The sequence below is a fragment of the Oryctolagus cuniculus genome, chromosome 1, assembly GCF_964237555.1.
Source record: "Oryctolagus cuniculus chromosome 1, mOryCun1.1, whole genome shotgun sequence".
NCBI lineage: Eukaryota > Metazoa > Chordata > Mammalia > Lagomorpha > Leporidae > Oryctolagus > Oryctolagus cuniculus.
This window is the reverse complement of record NC_091432.1, coordinates 69,702,500-69,721,829: the sequence shown is the minus strand read 5'-3', so window position 1 is coordinate 69,721,829 and position 19,330 is coordinate 69,702,500. Positions and strand designations below refer to the sequence as shown.

The window sequence follows — 19,330 nt, the reverse complement described above, 5'->3', positions numbered from 1 at the left end:
TTATTGATTTCTGCCCTTGGCAAGCATCGGAGATCTTTGTTGTTGAGCACTCCAGCTTTTGTGAAACTCTAGGAAATAATTGCTCACAGACAGGGTTCTATTAATTATAAAGAGGACTTAATTTCAGCAAGAAGCCGATAGGCCTGTTCCTAAGGCCATTTCTCTCTGTCGCTGATGAGGCCCTGGAGGCTTCCTGAACTCCCTGGTCCTTGAGCTCAGGTGGTTAGGAGGCCCCCCCACCCCCATCCCCCAGAGCAGCCAAGAGCAGGGGTGCCTGAGGGTCCCCCAGAAAGCACTGCGGGACAGAGGCCCTCCTTGAAATTCGTGTACTGAGATGCGTGCCGCACGGGGAGCAGCAGAACAGGGTGTTCAGAAAGTTCACAGAGAGGTAGTTGGAAGGTAAGTTTCAGGACGGACGTTTGGCATCGCAGTTCATCACTGCTTGGGACACCACGGCGTGCGTGCGTCAGGGTGCCTGGGTGCTGCTCCCGATTCCGGCTTCCTGCCGCTGCTCTCTGTGGAAGGCAACAGGTGACGACGGCTCAAGTCATTGGATCCCTGCCATCCGTGCAGGACACCCTGGCTTCTGGCCTGGCCCAGCCCAGCCCCTCCTGGTGTGGGCATTTGGAGAGTAAACTAGTAAATGAAAAGATTCTCTCTCTCTCTCTCTCTCTCTCTCTCTCCCCCCCCTCCCTCTCTCTCCCTCTCTCTCCCTCTCTCTCCCTCTCCCTCCCCCTCCCTCCCCTCTCTCCCCTCTCTCCCCTCTCTCCCCTTCCTCCCCTTCCTCCCCTTCCTCCCCTCTCTCCCCTCTCTCCCTCCCTTCCTCCCTTCCTCCCCCTCCCCGCTATCCCTCTCTCTCTCTCCCCAGCTCTGGAGCGTGGGATTCTGCCACTCTGTGTGCTGGTGGCTCCCTGTCTCTCCCTCCACCAAAGCTCTCCCCACACTATCTTCTACTTCCATGTGCCTTTCCTTTGTCTCCTCTTTTGCTCTCCCTCTCTCTCTCTTCCTCCCTCCCTCCCTCATTCTCCCTCACTCATTCTCCCTCCTTCCCTCTCTGCCTTTCAAAAAAACAAACAAATGAATTAATGAATTTTTAAGATACATTTATTTATCTAAAACAATTTTTTTGAGATCCATGCACAGCTTTTCCATAACCATCTGTACCATTTGCCTTGGGCTTTTCAAGGTCCCCTTGTAGAAATCGCCACCATTTGTCTCAGTGTGCCTCCATGCCCAGAATGCACTCCTTGCCATCGCTCCCTCTGGCATCGTCCCACCCATGCTTCCAATCCCAGCTCACACACGAGCCTGTCCTCACTTCCCACACTCCCCGCCTTCAGGCCGAGCCGCTTCGGCTCCTCCAGCCCTGGACACTGAGCTGGGTGTGAATGCTCACTTGTTGTTATCAGCCGTTTGACTGTGGGCTGGCTCCAAACTCTCTCAGCCTTCATTTCCTTAGAAAGAAGATCAGAGTCACGCTAGAACCTGCCATGTAACGTGACTGTGAAGATGAGATGAGGAGGGCGAGAGCCTCTGCTGTTAGCTCTCCTAGAGCACTGGTTGATGCCCGCCGTCCTATCTATCTCGCCCTGCCCCAAGGACGCTGTCGGATCCGTTTTGGTGTCTCTAGAGTTCAGAAAAGGACCTGGCACAGTAAGACGCTCCCTGGACAGCGTCTGAAGGGCAGGCTGGTGGTCGGCAGTAGGGCTGCTGGTGTAGACCTGACCTAGCCACTGAAGCTGCGTGTTGGGGCCTTTTCCCCTTTGCCTTACTCTGTCTCTCTCCTCCCCTCTCAGTCTATCCTCGGGGTGCAGTGTGAAGTGCAGAAGCAGCTCAAGGCCTTCATCACCTTAGAACGCTTCGACCAGCTCCATGGCTCCACCATCACCAGCTGCCAGCAGGCCCCAGAGACCAAGAGGTTTGCATCCGGTGGCTCCGTCTTCGGCAAGGGGGTCAAGTTTGCCTTGAAGGATGGCCAGGTGACCACAGATATCATCAGTGTGGCCAACGAGGATGGGCGGAGGGTGGCCGCCATCTTGAACAACGCCCACTACCTGGAGAACCTGCACTTCACCATCGATGGCGTGGACACCCACTATTTCGTGAAACCAGGGCCCTCCGAAGGCGACCTGGCCATCCTGGGCCTGAGTGGGGGGCGGCGGACCCTGGAGAACGGCGTCAACGTGACCGTGTCCCAGATCAACACGATGCTCAGTGGCAGGACTAGACGGTACACAGACGTCCAGCTGCAGTACGGGCCACTGTGCTTGAACACCCGCTACGGGACGACGCTGGACGAGGAGAAGGCGCGGGTGCTGGAGCTGGCCCGGCAGAGGGCCGTGCGCCAGGCCTGGGCTCGTGAGCAGCAGAGACTGCGGGAAGGGGAAGAAGGCCTGCGGGCCTGGACCGAGGGGGAGAAGCAGCAGGTGCTGAACACAGGGCGGGTGCAAGGCTACGACGGCTTCTTCGTGCTGTCGGTGGAGCAGTACCCAGAACTGTCGGACAGCGCCAACAACATCCACTTCATGAGACAGAGCGAGATGGGCCGAAGGTGACAGAGAGGGCCGAGGCCTGGACTTCTTGCCAAAGACAGCTACTCTTTTGTGGCCACACACCTGACTGTGTTGTACTTTAAAAACGAAAGAAAAAAATCATTTTTTTAACAAGTGCAGAAAACAAACAAAAAAGATACTGGTTGCATTGTAATTCATGCAACATGCTTTTTTTTAAGAAAAACACAGATTTGGCCTTCACACATTTTTTGCAAAGAACAGAAGGTATTTTTTTCTGTAGTGTGATCACAATGAAAACTTTATTGTCTTTCGTTCCCTTTTCCCTCGAGGATTCTTCCTTGTTGTTTGGGGTCCATTCCTCCTCTCTGAGACGCATCTCCTGGGGGGTGTCCCTCGTCTGTCCCCAGGTCCCCAGTGTGATGTGAGACACGAGTGTCTGTGCTAACTTGTCTCCTGTGCGACTCTTTCTGCTTCGATCGGGCAGGAGTGAGGGGTGCGGAGATTCCTGGGCTGGCACGCACCCCCCTCTCCAGGGGAGGAGGCTCCGTAGCCAGGCTCCTGCGGACCAGTGGTGGGTCTGTCCTCGCTGTGCTCCGTGCCTCCGGAGAACCACAGACGGCTTCATCCTGCTCCGGGAGTTTCACGATGTCGTTCAGCACTTTGTTCAAGCTCCTCCCCCGCCCCCTCCCCCCGACCCCGGCCCCTGTCTAAGCTTCCTATTTCGATGCTCAGTGAGACCCCTGCCCCTTTTGCAAAACCTGTGTCGTTGTCCCCCTTGCTGGGATAGAGAAAGTGTCTCCCGGGGTCCTCCCCCTGCCCCACCCCTGCCCCCACGAGTGGGGTGACAACATCCTGGGGCCGGGAGCCCTGTCCTCCCCAAGGGGTGAACGCATCCAAGATGTCTGTGATTGCTTGATCCTTCATCGTGTTCCCTGTTCTCCTCCTCCTCTCTCCCAGAGCCAGCTGTGGGGAGCAGCACTGGGCGCCGCGGCAGAGGATGGCAGTGGTGGCAAGGGTACCGCCTGCCTTCCCAGGGGAAGCCCCGTCCCCTTGACCTTGGGTATCTCCCTCCACTGCTCAGGGGCCACCGCTGAGACATGGGAGTGTGGAGAGAGGTGCTCGGCGGCCTTTGATTCGGGAAAGATGCTTAAGACGACAAGTCAGCCAAAGAGAGGAAGGTGTGAGCCAAGCACCCTTCTGAGCAGTTCCTGAAGTCCCCAGGGCCTCGCCTGTGCCTGCAGCTGCAGAGCTGGGGGCAGCGGAGGGGCTCTTCAGGGCGCCCCTCCTGTGAAGCTCCTCTGAACAGCTTCCCTAAAGGAGAAACCCAGCCTGCATTTCCAAAAGGCTCAGGAGAAAGGAAGAGAGAGCTGACGTGGGGCGGCCTGGCAGTATCATACAACCCCAGCAGGGTCAGAATGGCCACTGAGGCTGACACTCCCGGAGACCCAGCAGGTCAGGCCTGCCCTGCTTCTGCATGTGTCACCGGGAAGCAGGTCCAGCCCACACCGGAGGGCATGGCCACATCAGCAGGCCAGGCCAGGGAAGCCTTGGGGGCAAGGGAGAGCCACAGCAAGAGCGAGGAGCTCCCAGTGAGAGGATCCCAATCCAGGGTCATCCACCTGCTGACCGTGGTCATCACCGCTCACAGGAGGCTCTGGGAGACAGGACAGGGAGCCAAATGCTTCCTTTGGAGTTGGGCTTCTTAGAAAATGGAACTTTTATGGGTTACATTTACATTAAGTGTGGAAAATGAATTCTGAGTCTGAGCTATTCCCCGTGGAAACCTTGTTGGACTGATAAGCTCATGGCACCTTTATAGCCTTATTCACGGAGTCTTCAGAATATTACACGAGTTAATGAAACCGAGCAGGTCTCTCAGTGCGTGAGAATCGGAGCAGCGTGCAGGCTGGGTTCTGCCTGGCAGAGGGAGGCATCCAGAGCTCCTGGGGGAGAGGAGATTTCGCCTTACGTCATCCCACTGGGATTAGAGGATGTGTTTCGCTAAGTGCTCTTCCTGTTTCCAGAAAAAAAGTCACACTGCCGCAACAGTGTGCCTTGGCCTGTGTGTCCACTGGTTGCCCGTGGCCTCTGGAGCCAGAGCTACGCGGGGTCAGACACAGTGACCCTCGGGCCCCACCGTGCACGGCATGAGCTGGCGATGGTGCTCCCGTCTGGCTGGACCGCTCCTGGATGCCATGGAAAACAGTCTGGCCTAAAAAACCCAAGTTGTTATTTTTTTTAATCCAAAAGAGACTTGGGCTTCACAAGATGTACTCTTGATATGTGCAGCACCCCTGGGCAAAGGCCTCCTTCTGCCTATTGGCCCAGTTGATCAGCCTCATCCTGGCCACCTGCCATAGGTCAAGACCAGATGGGGGTGTCTGCTTGAAGGTCAAAGCACGTGGTCAGGGGAACCATCTCGCTACCCCTCCCCCCAGCCCCTCCGGCCCCGGTCCCCACAGGAATAGTGTGATCTGCTAAGGATCAAAAACATAGACAAGATTGAACATCAGGAATGATCTTCCGTTTTCCCTGGGCTACAGACCACCAAGGAGGCCCAGGTACGGGGGTGGAGGGGGCAGAAGTTCAAGCACACCCAAGCCTTAGAGAAAGGATCTCAGTGCGGGGGCGGGCAGCACCATGCACCTTGGTTTCACCTTGGTGCTGTTGTATTGCAGCTGCTCTGACTCTGATCCTTTTGAGTTGTTTTCCATTTGTGCTGGGAGGTAACACAGGCCCTGCCCTCGCAGCCTGGCCTCCTACTGAGACCAGCAGTCCCAATCCCACGAAGGTGAGTTGGAAGGCAGAAGCCGGAGTCCCCTTTGCCTCTTTAGTGGACTCCCAGCATCAAATCCCATCCCTGATGGCACCTGTCCTTTTGGCACCCCCCAAACTGAACCTGTGCCCTCGTTGGAGTGGCCAGCCCTCCCTCCCACACTGGCCCGGGGTCATGCTTCTGCAGCACATTGCCTTCTGACCCTAGAAAGAGATTTATTTTAGGGCAATTTCTGCCTTCTTGCCCACCCTCCACAGCTACCAGTCATGCCCCAGTCCCCAGCCCCTCCGCCACCTTAGGACTTGGGTGGTCCTCAACTTCGGTTTCTATAGCATGAGCTTTCCTCTGCTCTCCCTGGAGGGCAGAGCGATGACAACAGAAGGGAGGGGAGCCGGAAGTCGCGCCTGGTCAGCCTCTGACCCTGGTCTCGGAATTGCTCGCTGAGCACTACGCCAAGGACCGCACCAGTGCCTGACTTCCTCTTGGAGAGGGAGGATTCGGAGCAGTCCCTCAGGGAGCAAGTGTCCAGTGGCTGAGAATGGCCGGGAGGTGTGTGTGCTTCCAGTCCTCTGCATGGCGTGGGGCTGGTGTTTTATGAGTGCACGACAAAGAATCGAAATTTGTTTTAAAATAAAAAGGACCTTTGCAGCTGTGACTTTCAAGAATCACCTTTCTAGATGGCAGGGATTTCCTTTATGCAAAGAGAAGGCTTGCAGTGTGAAGCAGTGGAATGCAGCGTTCCGTCTGCAGCCTTGTGCCTGCGGCCAGCAGCCAGCACGTGAGCCTGCTGGCCCTCAGCAGGGGCCCCGGCTTTGGGGGTTGATCACCCAGTGCCCAAGGCCAAGTCGATTCTTCATTCCTCCCAGCAGCCACTAGTCCTGGAGGTGGCTCCTGGTCCTGGTCAAAGACCCACCTCCTGAGGGGTCCCAGAGAGAAGCCGCTCTGTCTCTCCTCACTGGGACTAAATGCCCTCCTTACGTTGCAGGCACCTCATTCCCAGCCAGATTTATACACTTGTCTATATTTTATTGGAGGGGAGGGGATTTAAAAAAAAAAAAAAGAACTTTGCATCCGGGGCCCTTGCATTTAACCTTCCAAAAACAACAAACTCATTTTAAAGACTCATTGCTCAGGTGACGGAGAGACCAGACCCTTGATCCTCTCCAACCTTTACATTCTGAAACCAGCCTCGTGCCCCGGACTGCCGATGGGGAGCTCTTCAGTTGCGTTAGGAATGTGGAAGATCCCAGTGGGAGAGGCCTGGGTGGGGCCAGTTTGCATTTCTTGATCCTTGCAGAATGCCAAAGGCATGAGACCGGGCGACCTCCTGGTCCCCAACACAATGTGATTTCTTCTAGGCAAACTGCTGAGGGAGGAGTGAGCCTGCGCAGGTGCAGCTCCCCCTGGCAGAAGCTGAGTGGCAGGTGCCTGGCGGTGCCCCGTGGCCCTGGATTCACCCAGCGCCAGAATCCCACGTGTCCACATCTGCCCGTTGTCCTGAGGACTTCAGAGCCCGCGGCTCGGGCGAGAGGACTTTGCACCGAGCTGCCTCTGGGTGAGCCACCCTGGAGACTCCGGCCTTACCACGTGGAAATCGTTTTCCTGAAGTCTGGAACTAATTTTGAGAAGTTTTTTTTCTCAACACTTTTGTGTTTCTAACACTGTATTCTTGACTGTGTAAATACCAACAAGGCTGTAAATACATACAGATGTAGATACCTTCTAGAAAAACAAACAAAACCAGAAGTGACCCCGTGTAGCCTTCGTTGACAAATAAAAGAATATTTTGTGTTTAAAGGTGTCTGGTGCGCTTTGTTCTGGATGGTTTCCTCTGGCCTGTCCCAGCCGGAGCTCTCGCCAGGGTGTGCACTTCCTGGTGCTGGCTAACAGCATGGCAGACAACTCTGTCCGAAGCCCCCAACTGTCCTGGGGAGGGATTCCAGAGGGCCATGAGGACCCAGAGGCCCAACCTTGCGGCTGGATAAGTATCAGAGCACCAGTGACGTCAGCACGCTACTGCTGCGTGGCTTCCCCAGGCCTCAGCCTGTCCCTGCTGCTGTCCGCCCTGGCCTCAGAGACAGACTCCAAGGGGCGAGAGAGTGAGGCCCTCAGGGTCATCCCAATGCCAGTGCCTTCCACAAGGGGTACAACTGGTCACACTCTAAAAATAAACGCATGCGTCTCCAGCCTACAGCTTATGAGGGAAAAAAAAGGAAGGAAGAAAATGCTTTTAGCATTGGGTTTTCTTCCCCATGTATTGTTCATGGCCTTTATTTTTTTTTCAACTCAGGCGGTTGCAATCACACCATGCAGGTAATTTTTCATCCTTCTCTTCTCACTTAACCTCACATTTAACCTGGCAGCTAGGAGTCAGGGGCGACAGCTGGTCTCCCAGGAAAGCACATTTGCCAAGCCCGGCTCCCAGGTGTGATGGCGAACCTTATGAAAATTCAATTACTTGCCTTTTAAGACAGGAGTAAGAATAGAAAGCTCGTTCCCTTCCTTAGCTTCAGGACTGAGGCGCCAGCAGGCCCCATCCCTTCCACCTTGGCCATGGGGGGACATGGCGGCGGGGGGGGGGGGGGTGGCTCCAGGCCTGGCTGCCCAGGGGTGGGGCACCGGCAGTGGTGGGGGAAAAAGAAACTAAAACCATGCTTTGGGGGTCAAGCCGAATTGGATGCAGAATTTGATGCTAGCACATCCTGTGTGATCTTCCAGATGCCACTCGGCCCACCAAAGCCAGGGGTCTTCCATCTACAAGGGAGGTAATACACTTCCTGGGCGCAGCCCTGGTCACCTCTAAGAGAGGGTGCAGGGGAGCTCGTGGTTCAGACACTGCAGGCACCGAACCCACACAAGCGGCCCCTCCTGCCTCTCCCCATTCCCAGCCCTGCCCACCCACCTCACCCCTCCAGCCTGCAAAGTCCAGTGCTCTTCACACCACCCCAGCAACCCTCAAGTTGTAGCCCGCGTCACAATCACCAAAGGGCTTACTAAAACCCAGACTGGGAGCCGGCGCTGTGGTGTAGCTGGTAAGGCCTCTGCCTGCAACACCGGCATCGCATATGGGCGCCGGTTCAGGTCGCAGCTGCTCCACTTCTGATCCAGCTCCCTACTAATACATCTGGGAAAGCAGCAGAGGATGGCCCAAGTATGTGGGTCCCTGCCACCCATGTGGGAGACACAGAAGAAGCAACTGCCTGGCACAGCCCCTGCTGTTATGGCCATTTGAGAAGTGAACCAGTGGATGGAAGATTCTCTCTCTCTCTCCCTCTTTCAATTAAATAAAAAATGAGTCTTTAAAAAAAAAAAAAAAAAAAAAAACAGACTGCAGGGCCCGACCCCAGGAGCTCCAAATTAGTAGGCACAGGGTGTGTTTCATGATCTGCAGCTCTAACGGCTTCCCAGGTGCTGCTGGTGCCCCATCAGCTCGGCCACTGCTAACAGGCTCCTTCAATCTGAGTGCAGAATAAGCTACTTAGCCGGGCGCTTCAGACGCCCTTAACTGGAGAAACCTGCCACCCAGGGAGCAGGCGCACTGGGCCCTGCCCGCCTCCCGTGCCCTTCCTCCCTGCGTGCCCCACGGTGGGCCGAGAGGCAGTCAGCCCCTGCCGCCAGGTGTGCCTGAGGCTCTCACACCTAGGGGCACGGCCTGGGGGAGGGGGCAGGGGTGGAGAGCTGGGCCAGCTCCTTCTCAGCATACCCCCGGGTTGGGGGGCCTCACCTCCCGCTGGAGCCCACCCTCCAGGCTGTGTGTGGCTCTGACTTCCGGTCCGTCAGGCCAAGGCCAACACATCTAAAGGAAAGGACGTTAACCATGAGTACCAGCGTGTCTTTTCTCACTCCCAGAGAAGCATGTAGTGTGTATGTGTGTGCTAACTCTTGTTTAAGATTTTATTAAAGAGGCAGAGTTACAGGCAGAGACAGACTGGGGGTGGGGAGGCCGGTCTTTCATCTACTGGTTCACTCTGCCGGAGCTGGAGTTGGGCCGATCCAAAGCCAGAAGCTTCTTCTAGGTCTACCCTCGTGGGTGCAGGGGCCCAGGCACCTGGACCATTTTCCACTGCTTTTCCAGGCCATAGCAGAGGACTGGATGAGAAAAGGAGCAGCTGCGACACGAACCAGTGCCCATACACAATGGCAGCACCACAGGCGAAGGCTTAGCCCACTGCGCCACAGTGCCGGCCTGTTACCAGCTCCTAGACTCTCCACTCAGTCCCACCCGATGCCGGTCTCAGTCAGCACAGATCTGTCTCTGAAAGTTTCTTCTTCCAAAGCCCACACTGGAAATCTGTCCACCTGTGGGAAACACCCTCCCTTCCCGAGGGTATAGCCCACTGCTGATGTCTCGAGTCGGGATTCCGCAGCGTGGGCTGCTCCAGCCCCCAGCCTTCCACCTTGCACCATCCTCCGGGCAGCAGGAGCTGTGTTCCTCATCCCTTCCAGAAAGCAGCACACATCCGGGGAGAGACACGGGTATCTGGGCAGGCTTAACCCCATTGAGAAGAACAGAAGCCCCTTCCATGGGGTGGGCACTGTGGCACAGCCAGTTAAAGCCCCAGTCTGCAGCACGGGGGGTGCCAGTTCGAGTCCTGACTGCTCCACTTCTGATCCAGCTCTCTGCTATGGCCTGGGAAGGCAGTAGAGGATGGCTCAAGTCCTTGGGCCCCTGCACCCGTATGGGAGACCAGGAGGAGGCTCCTGACTCTTGGCTCCTGGCTTCGGATCAGGTCAGTTCTGGCCGTTGTGGTCATTTGGAGAGTGAACCATTAGATGGAAGACCTCTTTCTCTCTCTCTGGCTCTGCCTCTCTCCCTTTCAAATAAATAAAGATCTTAAATTTTTTTTTAAAAAAAAGCCCCTTCCTTCCCCCTGCAAGTCAGTAGCAGACATTGTATGTAGAGCTTTCAAAATGCGCCCATCCCCCCGGACGGCCCTGGGACGGGCCGGGATTGGCAGAGGTCAGAAGAGTCCCAGGAGAAGCTTTGACCTTCCTCCCAATAAAGATCAGTTGCAGGTGCTTTGAATATGAATGAGTGGCTGGGAAGAAAGTGTGGATGAGGCTGGAGTGAGTGCATGCTGTAGCCAGGCCCTTGATGAGTCCGCTTGATCAGCAACCATGTATGGTGTGGAGCGCAGCTGCCCCAAGCAACCCTGGATCTAAAGATGTAGCCCAAGACCCTTAGAATCATCACCACCTCATCAGAGTTGAGAGCGGTTCAGAAGAGACTCGGTGATGGTAGGGACATGGTCTATTCACAATTCCAGAAGGTTCGGCATCCAGGCTTGGTGGAGAGGAGGCCCATGTCTGGTGTCAAAGGCATCAGAAGCCTGGGCCCAGTCCAGGGCACAGGCTGTTGTCAGTTCTATAGCAGAAGCAAGGCGAGCACCACAGCCTGTGTGTGATGACGTAAACTGGGTAGTGCAGAATCCCATCATGTCCAGAGTCAGGCCAGGCCCTGAGGGGAGGTATCTGAGCCTATCTGGGTAGAGGGGCAAGCAAGACAAGGCTGCCAACCTGGTGGGTGAGCTGGGAAGTTGATGCCCTGGTGTCCACCACTGGCTGGCATGGATGTCATTGTGGGAAGAGCCAGGCTCTGAGGACTGAGGCTTAGCCCTGGCCCATCGCTATGACCCTGTTTTAGCAGGAGCAGCCTCAGCTCCAGTGCCTAGCCCCTGCTGTGACTAAGGCACCTCATGCACCCCAGCATGAGCAACCTGTGAGTCTGAGTAGACACTCAGTGACTCGAGCCAGGTTGGGGCAGGCGGGTGCCCAAGTGCTGGGAAAGTGGGCCCGGCAAAAGCCCCTTTCTGCAGTGTCAAGGAAGGAGAGCCGGGGTGGGGAGAAGCAGACCTGGGTGGGGGGCGTTTCCTGGGAGAGGTGGGTTGGGTGAGCAGGAAGCAAAAATTTCACTGCACTCCCATCTAGCGTGTCTCACCTTTTCACACAGCAAAACCCGAGATGTTCCATGTTCCCAGGCAGGACCCACCATCTAGGGTGTGCCTGGAGCTGGTGTAGTGCAGCTGGGCTTTATGTACCGTCCCAGCCAGCAGGAAAGCCACCTCCTTCTGCCCGCTCCCCCGTGCAAGTGAGGGAGGGTGACCAGGCTCCAGGGAGGATGTGCAGTGTGCTCTAATCCGAGTCGTTAATTTGCAAAGCGGTACTTGATTATTCATGGTGACCCTCCCGACAGGCAGTCTTGGTACAAGTGTATTGAATGCATCTCGCACATGGGGATTCTGTGAGCTTCTCCAGGGTCTGGGAGATTCTGCCCCTCGCCTTGCCTGGCTCCCCTGATGCAGCTGAAGCCCACGGAGCACTCAGGAGGTGCTCGCTGGGTGTCCCCACCTGTGGCCATCCTCGCTAGGTGAACACCGTCCCACGTCTGCACCTGTTCACTCTGATGAGTTCTTTCCAAGAACAGGCAGTGTGGCTCAGTGGGGAGAGCTCAGTAGACACAGTAGGTGTAGGCTCTAGATCTTATTTGATGCTGCAGTTTTCGTGGTAGGCTTCATGAGCTGTGTAAGCCCTGGAGATGTTCGTGGCTGTGCTAGGAAGTGATGGAGTCAAAACTTGGATCCTGGTTTCCCTAACTCCAAGTTCAATGCTTTTATCTTAAGTTTTCTAGCTAAGAAGTAGGAGAATTTGTGATGTAAGGGCTGCACACACTGAGAAGTCTGAGGCTGGAGAACACCTCCCAGCAGGCAGGAAGTCCCATCGACAGAAGCGAGGTTCACCTGAGACCACTCAATTGCAGACTCAGAGCTGGGTCTTTGGGTGCCGTCACCTGTGCTGTCGCCCAGACCCTGTGCTCAGAAAGGCCTTGCTGTGCTGCCACCGTCTCAAAAGCCTTCGCTTTTTTTAAAAAAATATATTTATTTTATTTGAAAGAGAGAAAGGAAGAGACAGAGAGAGGTCTTCCATCTGCTAGTTCACTCCCCCAAATGGCCACAATGGTCGGAGCTGAACCAGGCCAAAGCCAGGAGCCAGAAGCTTCCTCCGGGTCTCCCACATGAGTGCAGGCACCCAAGCACTTAGGCCATTTTCGGCTGCTTTCCCAGGCTCTTTAGCAGGGAGCTGCTCAGGAGTGGAGCAGCTGGGAATTGAACCGATGCCCATGTGGGATGCTGGCACCCTAGGCAGCAGTTTAACCCTCCGTGCCACAGTGCCAGTCCCCCAAATCTTCATTTCTGAGGGAGGGCTCCTGTGTTTTTATTTTGCACTGAGCTGTGCAAGTGATGTAGCCAGTATACACCCGTCCATACTGCTTACCCAATGTGGACAAACTGTCCGCATTCTTAGGCACTCTCAAGGCCCTGCAGGGTCCTGGAGCCCCAGAAGAGTGGGACTGGGTAGCCCTTCCACATAGTTTGGGTTGGGACTGCATAGAGGCAGCTGAGGTCTGCCCTCCAAAGCCAAACCAGGAAATCCTCACCCAGTACTTAAGGCCTAAGTCCACCTAAGTGACAAAGACCTTTGAGAGGGGGAGGTACAGGGACTGTGGATACCAAAGAAGCTCACGCAGCCAGTTCTGCCTGGGGAGGGAGGATCAGGAGGCTTCTGGGGCGAGGCACCACTTCAACTGAGCCTTAAGAGAAGGAAATCAGATCTTCAGTACCACAGTTAAGAATCGCTTGTGATGCCTGCATCCCATATCAGAGCATCTGGACGCAACTCCAAGCTGCACTTCTAATCCAGCTTCCTGTTAATGCACACCCTGGAAGCAGCAGGTGAGGGCCCAAGAATCTGAGTCCCTGATACCCACATGGGAGACCCAGGTGGAGTTCCTGGCTCCTGGCTTTGGACTGGCCTAACCCTGGATTTTGCCAGCATTTAGGGAGTTAACCAGCAGGTAGAAAATGGATTGATCTCTGTCTCTTTCCCTCCTTCTCTCTCTCTCTGCCTTTCAAATAAATAAAAATTGAGCAAGTATGAATGGTTTTAAAAGGAAAAGGGATGTGGAAGGGCATTCCAGGTGCAGCATGTAGGTAAAGGGCCCCGAGGTGCCCTGCAGGTAGCCGGTACATGGAGTGGGTGTGGCAGAGCAGGGGCCTCAGCAACCAGGACTGGACAGGGGCACAGAGGCCAGACAGGCCAGTAGACTTGACTTTTCCACCTTCTCTGCTGGTTTCGTGGCAGATTTTTGCACATGCACTGTGCACATTCTCCTTTCTGTCTCCATTTCACCCAAAATGTATTTTCTCCAGATGAAGGATTATCTGCTCCCAGGCAGAAGATGCACTTGAACCCTAGTGATTTCTTCATGTTAATAGCACCACCTAGTGGTCAGCTGTCACACTCTCCCTGGTCTCCAGGCACTTGCAGGCAAGTATGGGTGAGATTACTGTCCTCTCAGACAGTAATCCCCTGACCTGCTCACTGCACTTCATCCAGGGACCATTTTGACCAGAAGTGCGTCCCAAAGTTGAGCAGTGATACGTACAAGATGCTCCAAAAGCAGCACATGCCCAAAAAGGAAATGGAAAAAAATTAGCTCTGGAGGTCCCTTCCTCCTCTGTCTCATTTTAACATTTTTATTTTACTTAAAAGGCAGAAAGAGAGAGTAAGCATGTCCATGTCCATCTGCTGGTTTACCCTAAAGTGGCTGCGACAGCCTGAACTGGGCCAGGCTGAGACTAGGAGCCCAGATCTCCACCCAGGTCTCCCACACAGGGGACAGCGACCCGAGTATTTGAGCTGCTACCTCCCAGGGTGCACATTAGCAGGGAGCTGGACTGGACGTGGAGTGGGGACTTGAACCAGGGCGCTCTGATATAGGATGCGGGCATCCAAGCAGCGTCTCAGCCGCTGTACCGGACGCCTGCCCCGGCCTCAGAGCCTTCCCCTCCGTGGGCCACTGTGAGGAGAATCCTTCAGTGAGCAACATGCTGACCCCAGGACCACGCAGACAACTGCAGGGGCTGCTGTTGAGCCTGGGGTTTGGGTGAGAGTGGGCAAGACCATACCTGTGACTCGTGGAGTTTGGAGACTTAGCTTAGGCGTCTTCAGTCAGGACTGATCAAACAGGAACGAGGAGGAGCAGCAGGAGCTGCTGTTTTCTTGAGAGCCATCCCTTATGCCAGTCGACTACACTAGGCCCTTTATGTAGCTTCCTGAAGCGCGTTTCTACAGGTGGATTAAATCATTCTCAGAGCAAGGCAAGTTTCAGGTGGCAGTCAGTGTGGACTGGAGGCCAACTGTAAGCCCAGCACTTTTCTTCTCTTTGTTTCATTTGTTTAAAGAGTTATTTATTTATTTTAAAAGCAAAGTGACACAAAGAAATAGAGATCTTTCATCTGCTGGTTCACTTCCCAAATGGCCACAACAGCCAGGGCTGGGCCAGGACAGGGCCAGGACAGAGCCAAGAGCCAAGAACTCCATCTGGGTCTCTCACGTAGGTGCAGGGGTCTGAGCATTGGGCTGTCTTCTGCTGCTTTCCCAGGCACATCAGCAGGGAGCTGGGTCAGAAGCAGAGCAGTTGGGACTCAAACGAGCACTCTGATATGGGATGCCAGCATCGCAAGTGACAATTTTTTTTTTTTTTGACAGGCAGAGTGGACAGTGAGAGAGAGAGACAGAGAGAAAGGTCTTCCTTTTGCCGTTGGTTCACCCTCCAATGGCCGCCGCGGCCGGCGCGCTGCAGCCGGTGCACCGCGCTGATCCGATGGCAGGAGCCAGGAGCCAGGTGCTTTTCCTGGTCTCCCATGGGGTGCAGGGCCCAAGCACCTGGGCCATCCTCCACTGCACTCCCTGGCCACAGCAGAGAGCTGGCCTGGAAGAGGGGCAACTGGGACAGAATCCGGCGCCCCAACCGGGACTAGAACCCGGTGTGCCGGCGCCGCTAGGCGGAGGATTAGCCTAGTGAGCCGCGGCGCCGGCCCGCAAGTGACAATTTAATCCACTGCACCACAATGCTGGCCCTAGCCAGGCACTTTTCTAAGCACTTTAAGTACACCTCATCATTTAGTCCTGATCTCATCAGTATAAGAGAGGTACTATTATCTAGTACTAGTATCTAGTATTATCTAGTACTAGTATCTCTGCTCTCAAGGTGGAGAGGCTGAGCACTGGTCACGGTCGTGCATTTTGCGATTGGAGGAGCTGAGATTTGCACCTGAAAGTCATCCCACTCCAGGGCATACCCTTTCCATCACTACCCGGGCCACGTCTCAGACTCAAGGACGAATAGGAAATGTGTGTCCCCCGGAGTCGCCTGTGCCCATCACGCATTTGCTCACGCAGTCAGCACTCTTTTCCTGAAGACCTCAGCTCCAGGCGTGGGTAGGTGCCCAGGTGTAAGTCCTCTCCCCCTCCCGGGCTGCTGGGGAAGAGCAGTGAGCCTGGTTGGACTTGCTCACAGATGGTTCAGGATGGAATGGGAGGCACTGGGACTCTGAGGACAAGAAGCAGGACTCAGACGCAGCAGGTGTGTGAACCCTGCTTCCACATGGGTCTGAGAAGTGCCTCCCTGCCCCGCACGTGACAAATTCTCTGCAAACTGCTGACCACTACAACAAATCTCCGTCATTCTCTGCTGTCCTCTTTGAGCCTCCAACCTAGGAAGAGAAGGAGAACAGCAGCTGGTGGGCGGTCAGGCAGGACCCAGCTTTGTACAGCACAATCAGCACTACCGTCCTGAGTGCTGACTGCCAGATAGACTGGCCTGGGATGCCATCTGCCGGCCAACTGTGTGCATTGTACCAGATCCCATCAGGATCCAGCCCTCCTGCCCAGGCGCCCAGGGAAAGGAGGCTAAAATGGGAGAATCCTTTGATCCTTAAGCAGCCTTGAAAAGGAAGCTGTCATCCCCCGTGTCTCACAAATGAAGGCAGACTGAGACTCTGAAAGGTGACAGGAGGAAATAACTTTGCCTTTGTCATTTCCCAGCACCGTGTAAGTACTTTACAGTAACAAGCATACTTCAGAAGGTTCATGGAAAATGGAATTAGAATTAGAAGTTTATTTTGGTGCAAAAAAAAAGGTTGAAATGCATGCATAGCTTTTTCATAATATTCATTTTCATGGGGTTTTTGAAGATCCCTCATATGCATGAATTTCAATTTTTCATGCACCAAAATAAACTTGCCTTTTAATTCTGTTTTCCATTATTTTTTTAAAAAAGTTTATGTATTTATTTTCATCTACTTGAAGGGCAAAGTGACAGAGAGAGAGCGAGAAAGAAAGAGAAATCTTCCATCTACTGGTTCACTCCCCAAATGGCTGCAAGAACTATCGTGGGCCAGGCCAAAGCCAGGAGCTGGCAACTCCATCTGGGTCTCCCACGTGGTTGGCAGAACGCAAGCACTCGCTCCATCATCCGCTGTCTCCCGGGATGTGCAGCAGCAGGAAGCACATTAGCCAGTACTCAACCAAGCACTCTGCTTTGGGCTGCGGGTGTCCCTGCTGTGCCACACGCCTGCCCCAGATTCCCCTGTTCGCAATGCCACTTAGCTGCCACCAGTATATTCACGCCACAGAAGATCCCACAACCTGAGTTTTGCTAATGAGTCTCCACGGTGTCACTTCACTGTTCTTGGACCTCTGTATTTCCTGTAAGTAGCTCTAAAGGCTTAATTAAACTCAGATTGAATTGTTCCAAGCAAAACTCATTCTTAGGTACTTTCTATTACATCTAGTCGAGAGGCACATGATGTTTGATCGTCCTACTTCTAGTGACAGGATTTGGTGATGTTAGATGCAAGCGTGTTTTCAAGTGTATTACTCTCTGTCTTTTTTTTTTTTTTTTTTTTTTTTACAGGAACTCTGGTTTAAAGAATGTTCGGGCTGCAGCGCCAGGTGAGATAGGGCAGCGCTAGAATCTGGACAGGATGTGTGGAGCAGCTGCAGAACGCTGCAAAGCAAACCGTAGCAGCCAGCCTGGGGAAGAAACCCAGAGGCCGCAGACCAGTTCTGGGATCTGCCAGCATTGGTTTGCAGCAGTCAGAAAGCCGGAAGCGGGCCCCCAGGAAGAGCCTCCATCTCCGGCTCGAGGAGCAGGCAGCGAGACCCCAGGAGTGGGCAGCAGAGTGAGCACTTGGAGCTGGAAGAGCAGGCAGCTGCTCTCCGATCAGAGGAGCAGTGGCCTCAAGGGCATGGTGCACCCTCACTGCGTGTTCTCTGTGCTCTCAGCACTTGGCACCCAGTGCACGTGCAGTAGTTGCAGGAAGTGCATGTTGGATATGTTTAGATAAGCCCCAGATTTCTAGCTGGAAAGCCGAAAAGGGGAGCCCCGGGGAACCAGAATATCCTGGGGAGATGGCACCGCATGTGGCGTTCAGGACCATGAATGCACACAGTTGTCTGTGAGTGTGTTGTATGCACAGACGAGAACTATCCTCCGCAGCAGCCACAGACTGAGAGCTGAACTAAGAAGTACACCCTGGGGCCGGCACTGTGGCGCAGCGGCACAGCGGGTTAACGCCCTCACCTGAAGCACCAGCATCCCATATGGGCGCCGGTTCAAGACCCGGCTGCTCCACTTCTGATCCAGATCTCTGCTAAGGCCTGGGAAAGCAGTATAAGATGGCCCAAATCCTTGGGCCCCTGCACCCACGTGAGAGACCCAGAAGAAGCTCCTGGCTCCTGCCTCCAGATCGGTGCAGATCATTGCGGCCAGTTGGGGAGTGAAGCAGCGGATGGAAGTCTCTCTCTCTCTCTCTCTCTCTCTCTTTCTCTCTCTCTCTGCCTCTCCTCTCTCTGTGTAACTCTGGCTTTCAAATAAATAAATCTTTTTTTAAAAATAGCATTCAAAGTGTAAATTGAGCAACTCAGGCTGTGAGCTCTCTTCTGGTAGACTATTCATCTGGCCCAGCAGTTAAGACACCAGTGCCCTGTGGTAGAGGGCCTGCGTTTGAGTCCTGGCTGCTCACTCAGCTCCCAACTCTGAGCTGCTTCAGCCTTGTCCCTGCCTTGAGGGCATTTGAGGAGTAAAGCATCAGATGGGATCTCTCAGTAACTCCGTCTAACGAAGAAAGCAGTTCCATATACAACAGCATTTTTAAAATCGAGACCTCCAGGGATGTGTTGTATATTTCAAGGACCTACTTGGTGAGTTGCCAATATTTACAGGCAGCAGGACAGGCACAGTGACAGAGAAACAGCACTTACCTCAACATGCCCCGGCTCGGACCTGTTAGCAAGTTACCCCAGAAGGCAAAGGTGCAGACGCTAATGGCCAAAAAGAAACACTGGGGCCGGCGCCATGGCTCACTAGGTTAATCCTCCACCTGCGGCGCCGGCATCCCATATGGGCGCCGGATTCTGTCCCGGTTGCTCCTCTTCCAGTCCAGCTCTCTGCTGTGGCCTGGGAGTGCAGTGGAGGATGGCCCAAGTGCTTGGGCCCTGCACCTACGTGGGAGACCAGAAGCACCTGGCTCCTGGCTTCGGATCAGCGCAGCGCCGGCCGTAGCGACCACTTGGGGGGTGAACCAACGGAAGGAAGACCTTTGTCTCTCTCTCTCTCTCTCTCACTGTCTATAACTCTGTCAAATAAATTTAAAAAAAAAAATTGCACGCTCTCTCTCTTGAAATGCCTTCCTTTCAGCCCTACAGGCACTTGGGGTACTGATCACAATCTGGGGGCCCTGGGTGGTAAGGCACCACTAACAATGAGGTGATTCCACTCCAAGGGAGGAACGCAAGCCACAAGCAGCAGGAAAACGGAGCGCTCCATGTAAACCCAGATTCCCGGCATTATCAAGCAAGTTACACAGTTGACAGTCTAAGTGGATGAGTTTCACAAACAATTCTTCAGTAATGAAGTTGTCTGGATATTTCTTAGCCTATCTGGGTAATATTTTGTTGCTTGAAACTTCACCGTTCTATCAGTGAAGAGCTGTAGTGAGTGGAGTTCATGACATTGTTAAAAATGCATAAATAATGAACAAAGAAGACAGTGAAGCACCAAGGATATTAGCACATTACAAACCAGTAGTGAACGTTCATGCAATGGGCAGGCCTGAAACCAGTTGGAAAAAAATAAAAATCATTTTAGAAGGGTCTAGAGAAAAAGGAGGAGGCGCTGTGGCACAGCAGGCTAGGC

At 54.3% G+C, this 19,330-nt stretch overlaps 1 protein-coding gene across 32 annotated transcripts in view; it reads left to right on the top strand.

Annotated features, from left to right (window-relative positions):
• TENM4 (teneurin transmembrane protein 4) overlaps nt 1-7,086 on the top strand; it is a 2,118,216-nt gene extending 2,111,130 nt beyond the window's left edge. For all 32 annotated transcript variants that reach the window (XM_051821885.2, XM_051821866.2, XM_051821785.2 and 29 more), the window contains one exon: nt 1,797-7,086. In XM_051821885.2, the coding sequence (XP_051677845.2) occupies nt 1,797-2,555 (759 nt within the window). In that variant the 3' untranslated portion in view covers nt 2,556-7,086. The remainder of the gene's footprint in view (nt 1-1,796) is intronic.
• The last annotated feature ends 12,244 nt before the right edge of the window (nt 7,087-19,330 follow it).